The sequence below is a fragment of the Laetiporus sulphureus genome, assembly GCF_001632365.1.
Source record: "Laetiporus sulphureus 93-53 unplaced genomic scaffold LAESUscaffold_32, whole genome shotgun sequence".
Classification (NCBI taxonomy): domain Eukaryota; kingdom Fungi; phylum Basidiomycota; class Agaricomycetes; order Polyporales; family Laetiporaceae; genus Laetiporus; species Laetiporus sulphureus.
This window is the reverse complement of record NW_024468541.1, coordinates 290892-309080: the sequence shown is the minus strand read 5'-3', so window position 1 is coordinate 309080 and position 18189 is coordinate 290892. Positions and strand designations below refer to the sequence as shown.

The 18189-nt window shown below is 53.6% G+C and overlaps 11 protein-coding genes across 11 annotated transcripts; 6 read left to right on the top strand and 5 right to left on the bottom strand.

The window, feature by feature from the left end:
- Window positions 1-275: 275 nt before the first annotated feature.
- On the top strand, window positions 276-2643 carry LAESUDRAFT_657915 (arginyl-tRNA synthetase; the record flags this gene model as incomplete). The annotated part of the gene is made up of 5 exons (XM_040904715.1): window positions 276-533; window positions 922-1248; window positions 1310-1721; window positions 1779-2154; window positions 2214-2643. 5 exons carry the CDS (start codon window positions 276-278, stop codon window positions 2641-2643), a joined length of 1803 nt encoding a protein of 600 aa, XP_040762259.1.
- Window positions 2429-4668, top strand: LAESUDRAFT_298724 (uncharacterized protein). Its single transcript, XM_040901883.1, has 2 exons — window positions 2429-3639; window positions 3712-4668. The coding sequence occupies exons 1-2, from the start codon at window positions 2851-2853 to the stop codon at window positions 4375-4377; spliced, it is 1455 nt and encodes a 484-aa protein (XP_040762258.1). The 5' UTR covers window positions 2429-2850; the 3' UTR covers window positions 4378-4668.
- Window positions 4668-5711, bottom strand: LAESUDRAFT_298742 (uncharacterized protein). The gene has a single exon (XM_040901884.1). The coding sequence runs from the start codon at window positions 5559-5561 to the stop codon at window positions 4974-4976; it is 588 nt and encodes a 195-aa protein (XP_040762257.1). The 5' UTR covers window positions 5562-5711; the 3' UTR covers window positions 4668-4973.
- A 299-nt stretch (window positions 5712-6010) lies between these two features.
- On the top strand, window positions 6011-6313 carry LAESUDRAFT_657721 (uncharacterized protein; the record flags this gene model as incomplete). Its single annotated transcript, XM_040904704.1, has 1 exon — window positions 6011-6313. One exon carries the CDS (start codon window positions 6011-6013, stop codon window positions 6311-6313), a length of 303 nt encoding a protein of 100 aa, XP_040762256.1.
- A 1174-nt stretch (window positions 6314-7487) lies between these two features.
- Window positions 7488-8615, bottom strand: LAESUDRAFT_737932 (uncharacterized protein; the record flags this gene model as incomplete). The annotated part of the gene is made up of 4 exons (XM_040910832.1): window positions 7488-7533; window positions 7603-8040; window positions 8067-8201; window positions 8257-8615. 4 exons carry the CDS (start codon window positions 8613-8615, stop codon window positions 7488-7490), a joined length of 978 nt encoding a protein of 325 aa, XP_040762255.1.
- A 1715-nt stretch (window positions 8616-10330) lies between these two features.
- Window positions 10331-11149, bottom strand: LAESUDRAFT_682732 (uncharacterized protein). The gene is made up of 2 exons (XM_040905800.1): window positions 10687-11149; window positions 10331-10610 (listed from the first exon to the last, which is right to left on the bottom strand). Exons 1-2 carry the CDS (start codon window positions 11073-11075, stop codon window positions 10418-10420), a joined length of 582 nt encoding a protein of 193 aa, XP_040762254.1. The 5' UTR covers window positions 11076-11149; the 3' UTR covers window positions 10331-10417.
- Window positions 11150-11316: 167 nt separating this feature from the next.
- Window positions 11317-13371, bottom strand: LAESUDRAFT_727990 (LmbE-like protein). Its single transcript, XM_040909336.1, has 4 exons — window positions 13310-13371; window positions 12877-13256; window positions 12120-12210; window positions 11317-12050 (listed from the first exon to the last, which is right to left on the bottom strand). The coding sequence occupies exons 1-4, from the start codon at window positions 13310-13312 to the stop codon at window positions 11604-11606; spliced, it is 921 nt and encodes a 306-aa protein (XP_040762253.1). The 5' UTR covers window positions 13313-13371; the 3' UTR covers window positions 11317-11603.
- Window positions 13372-13836: 465 nt separating this feature from the next.
- On the top strand, window positions 13837-14370 carry LAESUDRAFT_298550 (uncharacterized protein). The gene is made up of 2 exons (XM_040901882.1): window positions 13837-14297; window positions 14348-14370. The coding sequence occupies exon 1, from the start codon at window positions 13932-13934 to the stop codon at window positions 14220-14222; it is 291 nt and encodes a 96-aa protein (XP_040762252.1). The 5' UTR covers window positions 13837-13931; the 3' UTR covers window positions 14223-14297; window positions 14348-14370.
- Window positions 14371-14468: 98 nt separating this feature from the next.
- LAESUDRAFT_761075 (uncharacterized protein) lies at window positions 14469-15379 on the top strand (the record flags this gene model as incomplete). Its single annotated transcript, XM_040912855.1, has 4 exons — window positions 14469-14725; window positions 14780-15194; window positions 15249-15300; window positions 15354-15379. 4 exons carry the CDS (start codon window positions 14469-14471, stop codon window positions 15377-15379), a joined length of 750 nt encoding a protein of 249 aa, XP_040762251.1.
- Window positions 15380-15683: 304 nt separating this feature from the next.
- Window positions 15684-16440, top strand: LAESUDRAFT_814105 (replication factor A protein 3). Its single transcript, XM_040914559.1, has 4 exons — window positions 15684-15837; window positions 15901-15972; window positions 16029-16143; window positions 16203-16440. Exons 1-4 carry the CDS (start codon window positions 15736-15738, stop codon window positions 16274-16276), a joined length of 363 nt encoding a protein of 120 aa, XP_040762250.1. The 5' UTR covers window positions 15684-15735; the 3' UTR covers window positions 16277-16440.
- Window positions 16441-16618: 178 nt separating this feature from the next.
- Window positions 16619-18067, bottom strand: LAESUDRAFT_751136 (NAD(P)-binding protein; the record flags this gene model as incomplete). Its single annotated transcript, XM_040911649.1, has 4 exons — window positions 17682-18067; window positions 17436-17620; window positions 17226-17378; window positions 16619-17164 (listed from the first exon to the last, which is right to left on the bottom strand). The coding sequence occupies exons 1-4, from the start codon at window positions 17881-17883 to the stop codon at window positions 16619-16621; spliced, it is 1086 nt and encodes a 361-aa protein (XP_040762249.1). The 5' UTR covers window positions 17884-18067.
- Window positions 18068-18189: the final 122 nt, after the last annotated feature.

Genomic DNA, 18189 nt, shown 5'->3' with positions numbered 1-18189 from the left:
TTCACACCTGCCAAATCCGGTCGAAAGTGCATGTGGCGTCGAAATCTTGTTAGAGTCTTCTCATGACTCGGCTTGAAATCCTTACACCTAAAAAAATCATAGACGGCACTGCTCCCAAATAGACCTCTCTGACTCGAGGCATCTAATAGCAAAACGTGGCTCTGCTCTGTCCACTCCGATTACGACTTTTCTCCTCTGTAAGTCTACGTGTACTATACCGGCCACCACACGCACGCTACCTCCCCTTGACACACACCCTTCGCAAACTATCTACCATGAGCTCGCCGTTCTCGCTGCCTGCCAACCTACCGAGCCTGCCTAGAATAGAGGGCACGGATCCTGAACGCTGCGTGCTCGATGCGTTCCGCGCGGCGATCGCGCAATTGGTGGCGGGTGCGCTGCCGCCGCTGACGGTCGAGCAGGTTTATGCTGGGGTGGATTATGGGAAGAAGGGGGTGGATTTTACGGTTGCGATACCGCGGTTTAGGTTGCCGGGGAAGGTGGACGAGCTTGCGAAGCGCGTTTTGGATAAGGTGAGTTGTCGTTGCGGTTGATGGGAGTCGGGTAGAGTCTGTAAGTGTGGATGGGAACTAGCAGTGCCATTGAGTGGGAAGGATCACGAGCCGGTGGAGAATAGTTGGGATTGTTCACAAATGCAGGATTTGTTGATCGTGCTTGTTGTGTGCGAGTGCAGAAGTACTGGAGCATTTACGAGCTCATGCTCCTTGCATTCCTGGATACTTTTTATTTCAAGATCTTAATCCTTTCGATCCTCATGCAACGTGTTCGTGATAGATGATGCCGTAGTTTTGCGGGTTCTGCATTACATCGGTTAGAGTTTCAGTTTTGAAAACGTTCCCTCTTCCCTTTCCATTTCTTTACAATTACTCGATTTACTAACAAAGTATGATTCTCATCTAGTTCCAACCAAACGAGTGGATCGAAAACGTCGTCTACGACAGGGCATTCCTACACTTCACACTCCGCACGTCCACGCTTAACCGACTCGTGCTAGACCAAGTGCATGCCCTCACGTATGCTACGACATCCGGCCAACCAGAGTACGGCACAAACACGTCTGGAGCGGGCAAGCGCGTCGTTATCGAGTATTCTTCTCCCAACATCGCGAAGCAGTTCCATGTCGGACACTTGCGGAGCACGATCATCGGTGCCTTCCTCGCGAATCTGTACAAGGCGTGCGGATGGGAAGTCGTCTCTATGAACTACCTAGGTGACTGGGGAACGCAGGTGCGTCAAAGCCGACAGTAAGGTCATACCTCGTCTTCGACGTTGACTCGTTCCTATTAAGTTCGGTCTGATCGCTGTTGGCTTTGGCAAATACGGCTCCCGAGAAGAGCTAGAAAAAGACGCCATCCGGCATCTCTTTGAAGTCTACGTCAAGATCAACGCCGACGCGGAAAAGGATCCAAACGTCAAGGTTGAGGCAGCGGCGTTCTTCAAGCGAATGGAGGACGGTGACGAGACGGCGCTCGCGGACTGGCGGATATGGCGCGAGCTGTCGGTCCGCAAATACGCGGAGGAGTATGCGCGACTGAACGTCCACTTTGACGTGTACACCGGCGAGAGCATGGTCGGGAAGGCGAGCCAGGCCTTGGCGCTCAAGGTGCTCGGGGAGAAAGGCCTGATTGATGATGAAGAGGGCGCGAAGTGGGTGAACCTGGAGAAGTACAAGCTCGGGAAGGCGGTGCTACGGAAGAAAGGTGCGTTCCGCTCATTTTCCATGGGACGATGAGGATGTCGACGTGTGATTCGCACAGATGGGACGTCGATCTACCTCACGCGTGATATCGGCGGTGCAATCGAGCGGTACGAGAAGTACAAGTTCGATAAGATGATCTACGTCATCTCCTCGCAGCAGGATCTGCACGTCGCGCAGTTCTTCAAGGTGCTGGATCTGATGGGCTTCGAGTGGGCGAACCGCCTCCAGCACGTCAACTACGGGCTCGTGCTGGGCATGAGCACGCGGCGAGGGACGGTCGTCTTCCTCGACCAGATTATTCGTGAGGCGGGCGTGGTGATGCACGAGCAGATGAAGAAGAACGAGGAGAAGTACAAGAACGTCGAGGACCCAGAGGCAGTGGCGCAGGAGATTGGCATCACGGGCGTCAAGATCCAGGACATGGCTGCGAAGCGGTAAGTGTCTCGGTCTCACAACGAAGCCAAGCGTGACTCAATCCAATCGTATCCCGCAGAATCAACAACTACACATTCAACTGGGATCGAATGCTCTCCTTCGAGGGCGACACCGGCCCGTACCTGCAATACGCACACGTCCGCATCTCCTCCATCTCCCGCAAAAACCCCGAGCTCCTCCCCCTACCGCCCCCCGCACAGATCGACACCGGCCTGCTCACGGAGCCGGCGACGCGGGAGATCATCTTCCTGCTCGGGTCGTACCCCGACGTGGTGAAGACCGCGCTGCGCACGCACGAGCCGAGCGGCGTGGTCACGTTCGCGTTCCGCCTCAGCCACGCGATTTCGAGCGCGTGGGAGACGGTCGTCGTGAAGGGCGAGGCGGACGTGGCGAAGGCGCGGGCGCGCATGTGGATGTACCTGTGCACGCGGGACGTGCTTGGTGCGGCGATGCGCTTGTTGACTTTGAAGCCGTTGGAGCGGATGTAGACTAGAATGTAGCTGTTAGTGGTATCTCTTGTTTTGCGTTGTCTGGCATCGATACTAGTGCAATGACTGCAATAGTAAGGGGGGCTCACGAAGTTTGAACTGTGGCGCGAAAGAGTTATTTGCTACCAATGGAGCGATCACGTGATCCCCTTGAACCCTCCTGCAGTGACCTCCTCTGCTTTCGTCTCTACCTGCATCGCAATCACCATGGCTGACAACCTTCCTACGCTCCCATCCCCTCCGTCCGAGAAGGAGGCCATGTTCTACTACTCCGGCCTGCCCTCTGGCCCCCGCTTGGTCGCTCGCACTGGCACCACTCCCTGGAAGGAGCCCACTGGCCCCGAGGCGTACCGCAAGCTCAAGGAGCTTGGCCCCGTCGGCAATCACCCACTCTGTGAGGTCTGGGGGGACGGCCTGGCTCTCAAGGTCCACGACCTTCTGGACACGATGAAGGTCAAGTGGACTAGCATCGACGTCGTCCGCATCAAGGACGTTGAAGAGTCTTTCGCCCCTGTCATCCTCTGGATCGGCGTGCTGCCTGCATCTCTCTCTGGCGAGGACGGCGTCGTCGTGGCCTCCAAGTGCCGTGAGCTTCTTGTAGAATCCGGCATCACCGACGTCGACGTAGAGATCCGCGAGTCGGTCGTTACCCGCTGGGCCGCTCCCAAGTTCCCCACGTCCACCTACTCTTTCGACTCCACCGTAGACGTCCGCGAACCTCTTACCACTACGCTCGGTCTCCCCATCTGTGCTCAGTCTACGCCTTGCGCTGACGGTACCGGCGGCTTCTTCATTGCCGAGGGCGTGAATACGAAGAGGCTCCTCCTCGTCACTGCTCGCCACGTCATCTTCCCGCCCGACAAAAACGAAAACAAGCACTTTGAGCATAAGAATGACAGCCAGCCCCGTCATAACGTCACGCTCTTCGGCGATGCGGCGTTCAACAAGTACCTCGAATCTATCAAGGCCGAGATTGGAGGCAAGGTAGCAGACAAGGTGCGTCAGTAGGCCCAGGCCGAGTTGGGCGAGGCGAAGAAGGCGATGGAAGAACTCAACACCTTCTATAAGGACGTTTCGACTCACTGGGCCACCCCGGAGAGCCGCGTTCTGGGCCACGTCATCCTCTCTCCTCCCATCAACGTCGGCATCGACAGCAGCGGCGAGGGTTATACCGAGGACTGGGCCGTCATCGAGATTGACGCCTCCAAGGTCGACGCGAGCAATTTCGACGGCAATGCCATCGACCTCGGTACCCGCATCCCAGTCTACGAGTTCGCTCGTATGATGCACCCCAATCCTCGGAATGCCCCTTCCTTCGAGTATCCGGGCGACCGTCTTCTGAGGCTCAAGGGAACCATTCCGGACGAGGAGATGCGTCATCCCACCGCACTCGATCAGAACGACGAACCGTGCCTTGTGGTGATCAAGCGCGGTATCACCACCGGCCTGACCGTCGGCCATGCCAACAACATCTGTTCCTACGCCCGTAACTACGACAATGACAACGCCAAGATCTCTAAAGAGTGGGCCATCCTCCCGCAAGACTGCAAGTCCGGCGCCTTCGCGGACAAGGGTGACTCGGGTTCTGTCATCGTCGACGCCCTCGGACGCATCGGCGGCCTTCTCACCAGCGGTGCTGGCGCCACGCCTTCTGCGGACGTCACCTACGCCACGCCCATCAGCTTCCTCCTGAAGCGCATGCAAGACAACGCACTCCATATTGACGCCGTATAAGGTTACTTCAAGCTCTTCGGCCCTCTGTGCTTCGTAATGAAACGAAGAAAGTGGCCAATCGCTACCGCTCGCTCACTTTGATTCACTACAGCCATGAGACTAATGCGAGCGCTGATGACATGTCCGATAATTTCAAGTCGAAGCTGTCATGCATGTCAATTCTCTGATTGTACCTCGCTGGGAGTGCTTGACGCTTGCCACCTGATTCAGGTCGGTTGTTAATATGCAGCAGTGTCAGCAGGGCGTACTTACGGAAACTTGAATATCACGGCGCTCTCCCACTAGTCTTGGTAATTACGTGGACGTTGTAAGAGCGTGCTGCGCAGTCAGCTGCCAGATTGCTTAGGACTCGAGAAGCGCCGCGTGGCCGCGGCTGGGTCCCTTGCTCGAGGTATGTTCATTGGTTGTCACGGGCAACGTGCAGGATTTATTATGGGACGTAGCACAGTTGGTGGAGTTGACGCTGCGGCGTCAATTTGAGATAACAGTACAGGAGCGGTAGTGGGATAAATGTTGAAGCTATTAGTACAGGGTACATTAGAGGACATTACATTGGGCGGGTACGTGAACAATGCCAGTGTTGCGTGGGTGTTCATTCAATCTTTGATCCCATACATTGCGGAGGGGCCAATCAGGGCAGTCGTGCAGTTCGCACTGCAACGTGCATCTGACAACCTCCAGGCGATGTAGGCATCGTCGTCTGCAGGGAGTGCATTACGTTCATCAAATGTGAGACGGAGGCAGGCACGGTCCTCGAAGGTGCGTTGTTTCCTGCAGCAGAGGAGCGGGTGGCATCGAGGGGTGGGCTCCCAAGCAGCGGGACTTGGTGCGAATGCGTAACCTCGTATGGCGTATTTCATTATGACGGTATGTTCTAGCTTCCAGAATCGTCTCGTGTTGTACAATCCCCGGTGCTTGAAGAGGAGGGCGGGGTTTGCGGAAACGAGACTGTCCGCGCTGACGACGTTCATTAACAGGTCGGTCCAGAAGAAGCAGATGGGCCACAGGGGGGGTGGGGTTCGGCTGCATATAAGGTCGATTTGTCGGTGTGGGGTGTTAATGCGTGCGATGCATTCAATTGCCTGATTCATCCACGGGTATCGATCGGGATCGGGAGGATGTTCGGAACGGTAGTGGATGGTTTGGAGATGGTTTCCATCGAGGCTGAGGATGAAATCAAGCATTTTGTCCTGCGGAAGACCATACAAATGGCAGACCTTTGACGTCAAGAGAACGGCTGGCGATGGCCAGTAAAAGGACTAAACGTAAAGGACGGAAGGAGAAGGGAGGTTTGCCAGATGAAGTCAAAATAGCGTTAGGAATGAAAGTCATGGTTACCGTCAACGTGCAGACAGAGCTTGATGTCACAAACGGCGCGAGAGGCGAGATTGTTGACATCATCCTGCATCCAGATGAACCACCGATACCGAACTCGTCGGTGGTGAGATTGCAAAGACCGCTGGCGTTCGTTTTAGTAAAGCTCGGGAGGACGCGCATGTCAAGTCTTGAAGGCTTACAAGATGGCGTAATTCCAATCGAACCGATGTCAAAAACCGTTCACATCGACGTGCCAGTCCAAACACGAAATGGTAGAAAGATCCTACGCAAAAAGGTTAACCGCCGACAGATTCCGATGACGGCGGCGTATGCGTTCACGGACTACCGTTCTCAAGGACAGACGATCACGTACGTTATCGTAGACATAACCACGCCACCTGGAGGAAGGATGTCACTATTCAACCTTTACGTCGCTCTCTCGCGCAGTTCAGGACGTGAAACGATACGCATCCTGCGCGACTTCGACGAGATGACATTCTTTCAGCCTATCGATGAGATGTTGATGAAGGAGGACGGACGGCAGGAGGAGCTGAACGTGAAAACGAAAGGCTGGTGGGAACAGATGGAAAATGGAATGAATGACAATGGTGGAAACTGATGTACGTGAAAACGAAAGGCTGGTGGGAACAGATGGAAAATGGAATGAACGACAACGGTGGAAACTGATGTACGAGTTGTGGTTTTCGGGAAGAAAGGCAAGCTAACAAAAGCGAAAGGTATGTGTAATCGCAGGGAATGAGACATCACCAACGGCGCCGAGGCACAATGTGCGGAAGGAGATAAGGCATGAGTCGGGAGACATTGAGGAAGCAGCAGTGCGAAAGATGCAGTTAAAAGAGCAGTAACCGGGCACGTTGTCAGAGACAACAAGACGTAATAAATGGTAGAATCCGGATGAGACAGCAGCTACATATACAGTATACAGCAAGAAGTAAGCGACGAGAGCGAAGGCGACGCCACCGTAGGCGAACAGAGACCTGAGAGTAGACAAACATGTCCTCCGGGTTCCAGGGTCGGATCCACGCTTAGACACGCTATCCATCTCGAAGGGTCCAGTTGATATAAATAAATGAGGTATGCAAACAGAGCACCGGTAAAAAGAATGAGACATCACCGACGGCGCATGTCGAATGAGGCACAACGCCGTGGAGGGAGGTGAGGCATGAATGCATGACTCGGAAGGTGTTAAGGAACCAGCACTGCGAAAGATGCCGTTGACAGAGCAGTAATGGGGCACGTCGTTAGAGACAGCACGAACGTAATAGACGGTAAAATCCGGACGAGACAGCAGCTTAGTACAGGCTAGCTACAGACAGCAGGAGGTAAGCAGGGAGTGCAGAGGCGACGTCATCGTAGTCACGTGAATGTTCCCACCCCTGCACGATTTTTGTCCACGGCCGTGGAGAATGCAGCCTTGCTCTGGCGAGCAAGGGACACAATGTACAGTATCTCAAATTCAGAAAACTGTTTACGCTGGGATGCGGCAGATTGCCAGCAGAAGTAGCCGAATTATAATGGTTTCACATCTGACACTCATATATAGAGTTTCCTGCCCTATCCATCCGATCATTTGGCCAACCATAATTCATGGTCGCCGACAGAATCTACCACCGCTATTGAACACTTAGAAGGGGCCCCGCAGTGGATTCAAATGTGAGACGTATTTACACGGATATCGTGTACACGCTAGCCTACGGAACAAAAGGTTATCATGCTCAAGATTGTAAAGTTTGCGATAGTGACAAGCATGCGCAGTGCAAGGGATACATCAATCAAATGGTACGATCAGCGTCCGCAAAGTGGCTATCTTCGACGGGCCTTCAAAACGCGAGCTTGAGCACTGAGAGGAAGAGAGCAAGGAGCACCACGGCAGCATGCGGTTGATACATCGTGGCTCTGCCGAACAACGGGATGGCCGCGATAGTTGTCTCGTTAACGCAGCTGATGAAGGAGGTGTTAGCCCATGATGGGAGGGGAAGCATTACAGAAGCCGTATTGTTGCTGAACAGATTGGTATTGTTGTAGCCCACAAGCGTCATCGTCGCGGAGCTGCCCCGATAGTACATGATCGCCTGTTCCGGACAAGGCCGGGACGAGGTGGCATTGAACGGAAGAGGGGTCTTCGAAGACGAGGCACTGAGAGAGCAGTTCGCGCTGATTGATGCGATCAGCGAGGCGACGGTGCTGTTATCCGAGAGGATGCAGACGGTTGTGTTTGAATACGCGTCCGTAAAATTGGCTGATGCTTCTGGACCGCCAGGACGAGTGGCATTCTCAGGCATGCCATACTGCACGGGTGGGTCAGACATGTATTTTACGCGTGAGCTGTGATCAGAAGAAGCGGTGCCCACCTCTGTTGGGTGTAGGAAGAGAGGTCCATAGCCTGGATATGTTGCCAGGAGAAGGGTCTGTACCCATAGGGGAAGTCGACGTCAGTTACGCCGACAGCGGTCGCACTTCGACCCGGTATGCCGCTCCCGTACTCGCTGTCCGATATCTCGTAAGACACGATTGTACGCGCAGCTACCATATATCACTCACAAATTGCCTGCCACACCCGCACGCGTCCCCCCGCCTGATTTTCGGCCAACGTACGGTTCACCTTCAGGGATTGTTATCACCTTCCCCCCTCCGGGTCCATACGCATATGCCTTCGTCCGGCCTTGCGTCTCGCCAGGAACGTCGACCTCCTTGACATGGTCCGAATATTTGTCGCTGACGGACTTGTCGCCATCGGAACTTGTGTCATGGCCATGCGAGCCCTCGTCTCCGCCGGCATGGCCGCCACCATGACCGTGACCGCCACCACCCTTCCGCCGCTCGATCTGCGCCACAGGACCCGTGCCCCCGACCTCGATATCCTGTCCGCAGGAATATCGAAGGGCGCACACAGCAGGCATGTCGCTCGTGAGGATGGCAGGAAAGAAATAGAGAAGATGGGAAAAGGCGTGAGGAGATGAAGTTTGGTGGACGGAAGGGAGGGTTTTATACCGACAGAAGTCTGCTTTATGTGCCACTGTATTATCATTTATCAGCAGTGAGACGGAACGAGTTGCGGCTACATAATACAAAGGCGGTGCAGCGTTGGTGGTTGGAATGGTGGCACGGGCGTGGGGCCACAGAGGCTTCACGGACCGTCATAAACGTATCCACGGGCGTGTAAATTGTGCACGGCATATACGGTCACGCTAGGGGCCCTACCACATCACCGTCTTTGGTGCAAAGGTGGCGGCCTGTGCGCCATGGTTGTTGCTGCAACGAATGTGGTGGAGATGGAGGGCCCGATCTCCACCATGGACGCGATGCTGTCTGGCCTACGCGATGTTAAGCATGCACCCCTATCATCGCTGCTGGTATGGCCACGAATATCTGAGACGCAAAATGGTCAGAGAATGAAACACTGGCGCTCTTGATGAGACGAAACAAATGTAGTCGGGACTCGCGGGAAACGGTTTACCTACACTCAGCAATATTATGGCTGCGTAAACTGCACATCGCCACTGCAGGATGCTATACGGGATTGAACAGACGTAGAACGACTACATACAGATCATTGGAAGCTTTCTCGTTAATGTTTGAGGCTGCGTACACAGCAATGCCTTGCAGAGGCTCCTAGAAGGTCAACCAGCCTCTAGTTCGTCTATTCATGCAGATGCCAGGACCAGATCAATGCCATTAGGGCGGCGAATTGTGGCGCAGCTGAATTATCGCAGACTCGAGTCCAGCAATAGTAGCTATAGCTATGCGGGACGATGCATGGACAGCATTCAATGTAAGAGCAGAGAAGAGCAGTCCCAGCCGCATGCGGCTTGACATAGCCAAGCTCCTGTGGACTCTGATCTAAGTGTCTGAGATCAAGAATATCGTAGTTAGCAACGGGAAAGACATTTACTTACTTTTAGCTCGGCTCGACACAGCGACTCGATATGCGAGTTGAGCTGAGTTTACCAGTTGGCCTCGGCTCGTCGCCCACACTACGCGGAACACACCGTTATATGACTGATACATAACTAGAGACGTGAGTTCAGCATCGAGATGGCACTCGCAGTCTATCGTAACACACGACGTTCGGCCGATAGTGAAGGCCACAACCAGCTGGGCGTGGGACGACTATAAGATTACAATGCAAGGAACACCGCTCGCTGGTCCACGTGAATAATGGCACTTGATTGGTTTAGATGCATTCAGGACAGAGAGCCGTCACATTCAGCACCTCGGGCCATCTGCACGCCGTCGGATATACGAACTGCTCTGGAGGGTCTGCGTACGGGATGCCTTTGAAGCGCAACGATAGTCAATCTCGACGCTTGCGATATTTGCAGGGTCACCTCCGAGATGGTTAAGCAGGCTTGGTACCAACCACCGCGAGGTCGTTGGCATCGACAATCAGAGAGTTACTGCATGACGCGGATGCACCCCAGACTGTCTATTGTCTGAAAAGTGCTGCTCGCAGACTTTCTTTGACAAGGTCAGCGGCCATCATTCGCGCAGCGTGGCCGAAGGTAGGTCGAATGTTGAATTGTTATCGAAGGGTGAATAGACTGACTTCGAGTTGAAGGGACTCACGACAACCGTCACATTCCAGAAATATGCCAACCGACACATCCGGAAAGGTGCCAAGGAATCCCGAATGTCGAGTGGGCAAATGCAATGCCAGAAATCCGAAGGTTAATGTACACAGCCTTGTCAACCGTCGCTCATCCTACCTCACATGAGTGCTCGCACTAGCAGGCGAACTCGCTGTCATCAGCTCAGCCATCTTGTTCCTCAGCCACCCAACTCCGTGGCCCTCGGTATGGTGCTCTTCCGTCCGAGTAGCTCCTTTCGCCCACCAACTTCGGAAGCTCGCCCCGAAGGATACGAGTAATGGGCTGAGGAATACACTCGCTAGCCCTCTGTTGAAATATATCAGTCACAAGGCAGCCTTTGGAAGTATTGTCTGTTCGTACGGTGCAAAGACTCGATACGCACCTCAATGCGCCCTGGAGGAGCGGACTGATCACTTGGTCCCTCAACGTAATCCACATCACCCTTCCCCACCGTACCCTAATATCTTCATGCAACATCACCCGTGTCTCGTGCTTCTCCGCGCCCTTCTCTCCGCTTGCAGTCGCCACCGCTGCAATATCCTCCGCAATTTGCCGCTCAATATGAACGTAGGGCTTAATACTCCGCAGAAAGCTCTGTTCAAAACGGAAGTCGGGAATGGCAGGTGCGCGCCGCTTCTTTGGCGGAGGGGAATGAGACCGTTGCTCGAATTCCTCGAGAGGTTTGCCCGACTTGAGATGTTCGTTGAATGAGTGCACCCATTCGACGTTGCGATCCGTACTATCGCTGACAGAATTTGACGAGGCCATCATGAACAGTGCGCGGAGCAGATATCTCAAAAACAATATAGGCAGCCAGCTTGTGCACTAGGAATTGGAGGTGTAAGAGTATGGGTGTGAGCGCCCGCAGCCTGATAATGTTACCAATTTGGGAGTTACACGTGACCGCGATACCAATAACTTAACTTAAATCCCCTTTTGTCTTCCAAAATGATAGGATGTCACAGCAAGGGAAAGGTTCACAAATTGTCGCGTTTCTCGCAGCGGTAGTCAGTGCTTTCAAGTTTGCGGTGAGCAGCAATCGGCATTTGCGATGCATGACATCCAGTGAAAAATTGTACTATGTATCCAGCCAGTGTCCATATAGTCTCGAAGAAAAGGCTCATCTCAATACTGCAGCACTCAGTATTTAGCCCCACTAGCAGTGCGCAGCTAGTATACAAATGATTGAGCGGATGTAGCCACAGTTCCGATGATGATTCCGGTCACAGTCTCGACAAAAACCCCATATAGCACGCTCATACAGTCCTTAGCTCGATAGAGAACACCAAATTGATTCTTCTATCCACGCGGCACGGCCTCAACCCAGTCATTTACCCACATGTATCTCGAGAACGTGACGTACAGCCACCTGAACCACACTAGTTGCGAGCGATGCTGGCGCATCGCACGGAGTGCCGTCGCATACTCTGCCGCGCCGGAGATGAACACCACCCTCGAGGGGCCAGCATCGTGCTGCCCCGTCGTGACTGTGTTATGCTCGGAGTTGGATAATAACATTCCATTCAGCGCGCGCTGCAGAGGGACGAGCAGCAGGGAGAGTGGGCCTGTGTATTTGCTGAGCAGGGGCATGGACACGAGGGCGAACAGCCGTGGTATGGATGGGAGTGCGGAGCCGTTGGTGGGAGAAGAGGTGACAGACAGTGAGGATATTAGATGTACTACGCCCCGAGGGAGGGAGTAATGGTTGGGGTGTCCTGAAATACCGTAGTCGTCGAATGTGAGGATCTGAATGTATACAATAGACAAGAGGTGGCGGTGAATATTTGATCTAATACACAAAGCATAGAAACGTACGGTAGTGATGTTATTATTGATGACATAGGGCATGATGACATCTGCGATGACTTGATGATCCCACTGAGCAGTGAAATTGTCTTGCAGTGCACTATGAGGTTGGATGGTGCATCAATCATCGCTGAAGAGAGCATAAAGAGAGATGAGAGCGGCAGAAAGTTGAAAGATCCACACATGATTGTGAGACAAAGATTTGGCATAGAGTAGCAACATGGACGCAAGAGAAACGCGACATCGATAGCCCGCCCTACGAGCGGTAGGCATCGCAGGCGAAGTATATCGAGCCGCCTCACGGCCGCATTGTTTAGCTGCCACAACTACCGCCCAGCAGACCTGCACAACTTCGGATCGGAATGTCAGGATACAGCGCGTAGTCAGATGCACTGATTCGTTCGCAACTGCAGAATGTCCCTGCAGAAATAGCAGATGTTTCACAGGCATGGAAGCTGACGGTCCGCCTTCGTAATGCTTCGCTCGAGGTTCACACCAATCATCCGGTTGATACAGTACGTATCACGGAAGACGGTGGTGACTGCTTTTTCCATGACAAACCCTCCGCGAATCATTTAGTATCCGGGGATTCAGACAAAGAGAGCAATTTGAGGATAGGAAACAAACGAAGTTACAGCCTGAAAAATGATGTCTTGTCTCCTGCGTACTATTGGAATCACGACCGCTAATCACGGAATAAGTCGCATTTTTAGACCGTGTTCCCGAGACAACCCTGACACGCCAAGCAAGCGAGAAGATCACGTACGATTTATCTTCCACCCAGCGGTGTCCCTCTTGGATACCAAGAATATCGAGGCTGCGGTCAAGTTCATGCCGCCGAACACTTCCTAGGCCATCTGCATTGCCGATGGACAAGCATAAGGAGTAAACTTCGAGTCTGTCAGTGTCAGTGGGAGGAAGCTTGTTCCCGTGTTCGACGAGAGCCTGCACGGTGGGCGCGAAAAACATGCACTCGTCATCCGGGTGTGCCGTAAGGAGAAGGACGCGCGGGGGCGGCGTGTCCACGCCATCGTCCAAATCAGTTCTCAGTAGCTTCAAAACGTCATCATTGTTCTTGCGCCATGACGGACGTGCGAGCAGTGCGAATAGCAAAGGCAAGAATGCAAGAACGATCAACGACGACAACTGAATGCATGCATCAGCTTGGATGGATAGTCTGGAGCGGAGGCTCGATGTACCATGATAGCCTGAGGGACCACTGGAAAGAAAGTCACACCGATTCCTGCGAGAACAATTGTGATCTTTTCTCCTGCATGAATTGATCCCAACAAAGGTGCGAAATCGGACTTATCCATATTGTCCATCTGATGGGAAAGGAATTTTGGGTTTCTGTTACATATGAGAAACATTATGGATTTCTTTCGACTTTATGACATCCTACATATCGTATTGCGAGTTGATATAGGCAGCTTGACGCAAATTAATGACTAGGAGATACAAAACGGCCCTTTTCTCAAAAAGTATTGTGATTCAACAGGAAAGGCTGAATTATCTAATCCGATTTCAACACCTCCGCAACAAGAACGTCCTTGCCTGTGATACCTATGTAGTTGGCAAGTACATATGGCAACCAGAAGCGTGTCAGAGCCTCGTGCGCGAGGATATCTGATGCGATCGCCAGATTGGTGTCTCGACGACGAGTTACCACCTTTCCAACAAGTGTCCACAATGAGATGACTGCCAGTCTGATGCCGACCGCCAGAACATGGTCAGCGTTCGAAGGTCAAACGTGCAGCACTAACTTTCATCGCGGACACCACGAACCGCTTAGGCTCAAGGTCTAGCGGGTCGGTTGATCGGATGAAACAACGCGGTCGGCGCCCACTAGTACTAGTTATCGTCCAATTGCAATCGCGCCTGGGCCTGAGGGTTGACCTGACCGAAAACAACTGTGGATGCTGTTCATGGACCAATATCAGAGGCCGGTTGTTCCTGGCAAGCTACTACCGTGGACTCCACGGAATATCTCGTGAGCTCGAACTTCTATCGCTTATGATGCCTCAAGAAATCTCTCACTTGCAGACACCTATGCATGACGACCAGCGTCCGAACCAAAATAACTCTGCCCTAGAACAAACTATCACACATTAATCGATGTCACGTAGCGCGCGAGCGCTACCCTCTTTATACTAGCCTGAACCCGGGGGAGCACGAGATCTCACGGGCGTGCGTACAACATCTACTCGCCTGCCCCCTATTGAACTTCCGAGAAGCAGTGCCAGCAGCCCGCCGATGCACGCAATATCCGCCGAGGAACTACCGCTGCAATACAACGGCCTTTAAAGACGAGCCTGGTTCCCAGCTCAGTGCTCCACCCCGTCGCGCTTCTCGGACACCATGGTCGCGCTCAACATCCCGTCCGCCCTGCGCGCGCTGCTCGCCACCGCCATGGCCTCCGCGCTCCAGAGCGGATGGCCGAACGTGTCTTCGGACAACGTGTGGGGCACGGTTGCTGATTGCAGCATCGCCGGGTTCGTACCGCAGTTTCCCGCGGGACAGACACAGCTGGTTGTTCCGACGGACCTGCAGCCGCGGTTCATCGGCCTCGCGTTCGGCGTGCAGAACTACACCTGCAGCTCGACCAACACGTACACGTAAGTCGTCCATCTCTTGGTGATCAAGGTATGACGTTCTGAGGCGCGCTGTAGAAACGTGGGCGCGTATGCAGAGATTCTTGACCTCTCCTGCTACGTGAACGCGAGCTGGTTCAACAACGTGCAGTACCCGGCGTACCAGGCGTGGACGAACGTGTCGCGCGACGTCAGCATTGCAACGGTGATCGACTTTATCCACTTCGTGAACCCGCCGCAGAACCTCGCGCAGCACTACTTCGTCCCTAACCCTACCACCGGTTCCGGACTTTCCCCGAAGTGGGACTTCACGTCTTCCGGCAAGTTCAATGGCAATCCGAATGCGTATGTCATCGGCAAAGTCAACGGAACGCTGCCGTCGCCCGATAACGCGACGGACGACGTGGCCTGGCTCGAGGTGCTGAAGGTCGAGGGAGATATTGCAGATGAGGTGTTCAGGTATGACACTGTGGGCGGACAGCCACCATCTTCCGTACGTACCAAGTCGGATTTTGAGTGCGAGGCTAGTTTTAATCGCAGTCCACAGTGCACGTACGGGAAGAGCGCGAACATTTCCGTGGACTATTCCGCGAAGTACAGTACGTCTCGCAATCCATCAACCTCGGCATCACGCTAACAGATTGGAAACTAGTCTTTTATGGAGGGTCTCTTTCTTAGAGGACAGCCGGTTCATATTGCGCGACTCCCGCTTAGCGGCTACCAGGGCACAACGAGACTTTTGGACCGTACTAACTGTGGACTCGACTGTGCCGATAATGATATTGTAGCACATTGTTGTAAGTTCCGCTATGATAAAGCAAGAGTGATGCCATTCTCTTTACCTGGTCTTTTGCTAAGATCTGGGATATCGCGGGACACGCTCCTTCGGAAGATTGTCCTGACGGTTTGTTCGTGACAACGCGTTATGTCACGCGTCTGTCACATATGATCATCATGTTGTGGAACGCGTTTGGTGCTGTTTGCTGCACCTCTTTCCTTTGACCTCAACGATACCGCCCTCACGCACGCCTGCAATGTCTGAGAACATCTCTCCCCGCGTTAATGCCGCGCGTATGCAATCGTATATCGGCCGCATCGTCCGTCTTATGGGCAGAGTCGTCAGGGCTGGACCCGAGGTGTGATGCCCATCGCACGACGCGTGCACAAAGACTGGGATGTACTCACGTTGCTCTGCATAGATTCCTGGGCAGGAGCCGACGGCGATCCTGGAGGCATCAGACAAGGGCGAGGTCGTCGTGATTCTGAATAGTGTGAGTCTCGATGTCGAGCGACATGGACGATGTCTGACGTGCCGCGGGGCGTGCAGATGAGCGATTCTCCGAGCACGACAATCAATTCTGCGTACGTTGAGATTGTGGGCAGCGTACAGGATGAGCGCACGATTAAGATGATGACGTGCATCAACTTGGGCAACGAACTTGGTGCGTCTGTTGCAATCGACTCCTCGCGACGTCGAGCATGTGCTGAGGTGTGGCGTCAGATATGGACCTTGTGAATGATGTGGTCGAGCTGTGGCATGATCCTCGTTTTGTGAAGATGGTTGGGTTCGCTTAAGTTGCAGGTTCCTCACACATTGTACTCATATACCATTTTTTTGCATCTTCCCCATTTCTATGTGCTGTCGTGTTGTGCAATTTCTCTGTAGGGTCGCTTGATGTAACATTAGAGAATATAACGCGTATCTTCTCGATGACAAGAAAGTAACACATGCCCAAGTCAGGCCAATCTCGATGCCAGCCACTTTCACAGGGGCCCATTAAGTCTTCTCAACAAATTGCTAGGGGTGAAAACGGAGTCGTCTGCGTTCGTGAACACTGACGACTCACTATCAAATTAAAATGCTACAGTTTTATGGTTCGACTATCGATACAGTGGGCATCAGACGGATCGCTGGGATCACAACTGGTCAATACGCTCCTTCTTCGGCCTCACTGTCTTACCCTCCTCGACGTTCTTGAGGACCAAATGCGGCCGCTGGAACAGCTCGGCGCCATAGTGCTCCGCCCGCATCCACGACTCGAGCGTGTGGCCCTTCGGGTTCACCTTCCTGATCCACGCCCAGTCGCGCTTGACGATGTCGTCACGCCAAAGCGCCCACCACGCGCGGAAGTTCTGGCGCCAAGAGGTGGTGCCGTACGGGCGCTCGTTCGCGACGGGACGGTCGGTGCCCTCAAAGTTGTCCAACCACTCGTCGAGGTCCTGGTAGATGACCTCGACCTTCTGCCCAGTCACCCGCTCGAAGGTCTCCGCGAGGTATTCCCACGAGACCCAATCGCTGGCGACCTGCAGGTCAGCGCCGGAGGTGCTCGCGCGGTGGTCGAAGGTGTAGCGCGCCCAGAAGCCGAGGTCGGACAGCGCAATCATTGGGACGTGGCCCTTGCCCACTGGAGTGGCGAAGACCACGGTGCCGTCCTTCCTCCTTTTGAGGGGCCCGAACATGAGCTATTATTCATCAGCAGCGAATCAATATGTGGTAGTTCGTGATATACTCAAATATGCTTACCTGATACAGCATATCCATGTATGGACCGGAGGTGACGACCGTCCAGGATAGATCAGTGTCGCTCACGACAGACGGCTGCGACTTGAGGAAGTCTGCCACCCTTCCCTTACCGTCGTAGTGCTCGCACTTGTACAATGGGTTGTAATTGCCTAGCTGTTTGAAGTCGATACGTGAGCAACTGGCTCAGGGGATTGCATGGGAGCGACTTACCTTAGACGCATAGTCGAGGCTACTCCAGACATAGTGCCGGACACCGGCCTGCTTTGCGAGCTCGTAGATCCTGATGCCGCACCAAACTTCTTTCTCTTCGCCTACAGTGAAGCCATCGGTGTTGATCCAGGCACCATATACGCCTTTCAGAGCAGCGGCTACAGCATCAAAGTCGTCAAAACGGCCTGTTCGGCAGCAATGATCAGTAAATGCAGGATCGCACTAAGTTATTGCTGCCCGAGGTACCTTTAACGCATTCGATGCCTCTAGCTTGCAGGCTCTTGGCTCGTCGGCTGTCCGGATTACGGGTCAGGGCACGGACCGCATATGGGGATGGAGAGCTGTCTTCGCACGGGGCCAGCAGCTTGTTGATCACAGCAAGTCCCTGGGCACCGGTGGCACCGATGACCAGGATGAGCTTCTTGTTCTCGTTAAAGAGAGCGGACATATTAGGACGTGTGAATGAGTTAGAGTGTTATACAATAGAAGATCAGACGTTCAGATATCGTTATGGTGTTTTGTCGGTTCCATCGACAGGCTCCGGGGCATACTTATATATTGATGTGCGATGGAGATGTCTTCGTCATTTATCAAATGCTGGACCTTTCGAGCGAAGAGCGAGATTCGGGCTCGGAATTGCCTGCCCGAGGCTGTGATCTAGGCTAGAGCATCGCACCGGAAGTGCCGCAATCCTAAACATCCCGAAAGCTTGAGCCTGAAATCGAAGTTCGGTGTTCGACATAGAAGGCAGCGG

Bases quoted from the DNA above. Each gene is read 5' to 3' on its own strand.
- LAESUDRAFT_298724 (XM_040901883.1), top strand. From the start codon at position 2,851: ATGGCTGACAACCTTCCTACGCTCCCATCCCCTCCGTCCGAGAAGGAG. The intron at 3,640-3,711 runs GTGCGTCAGTAG...ACCTTCTATAAG, and splicing joins GAGGCAAGGTAGCAGACAAG to GACGTTTCGACTCACTGGGC.
- LAESUDRAFT_298550 (XM_040901882.1), top strand. From the start codon at position 13,932: ATGAAACAACGCGGTCGGCGCCCACTAGTACTAGTTATCGTCCAATTG.
- LAESUDRAFT_682732 (XM_040905800.1), bottom strand. From the start codon at position 11,075: ATGATGGCCTCGTCAAATTCTGTCAGCGATAGTACGGATCGCAACGTC. The intron at 10,611-10,686 runs GTGCGTATCGAG...ATATTTCAACAG, and splicing joins CTCCTCCAGGGCGCATTGAG to AGGGCTAGCGAGTGTATTCC.
- LAESUDRAFT_298742 (XM_040901884.1), bottom strand. From the start codon at position 5,561: ATGCTTGATTTCATCCTCAGCCTCGATGGAAACCATCTCCAAACCATC.
- LAESUDRAFT_814105 (XM_040914559.1), top strand. From the start codon at position 15,736: ATGTCTGAGAACATCTCTCCCCGCGTTAATGCCGCGCGTATGCAATCG. The intron at 15,838-15,900 runs GTGTGATGCCCA...TGCTCTGCATAG, and splicing joins TCGTCAGGGCTGGACCCGAG to ATTCCTGGGCAGGAGCCGAC. The intron at 15,973-16,028 runs GTGAGTCTCGAT...CGGGGCGTGCAG, and splicing joins TCGTCGTGATTCTGAATAGT to ATGAGCGATTCTCCGAGCAC.
- LAESUDRAFT_727990 (XM_040909336.1), bottom strand. The intron at 12,211-12,876 runs GTACGTGATCTT...CCAACCTCATAG, and splicing joins CGCTGGGTGGAAGATAAATC to TGCACTGCAAGACAATTTCA. The intron at 12,051-12,119 runs GTACGTTTCTAT...GTATACATTCAG, and splicing joins TCAATAATAACATCACTACC to ATCCTCACATTCGACGACTA.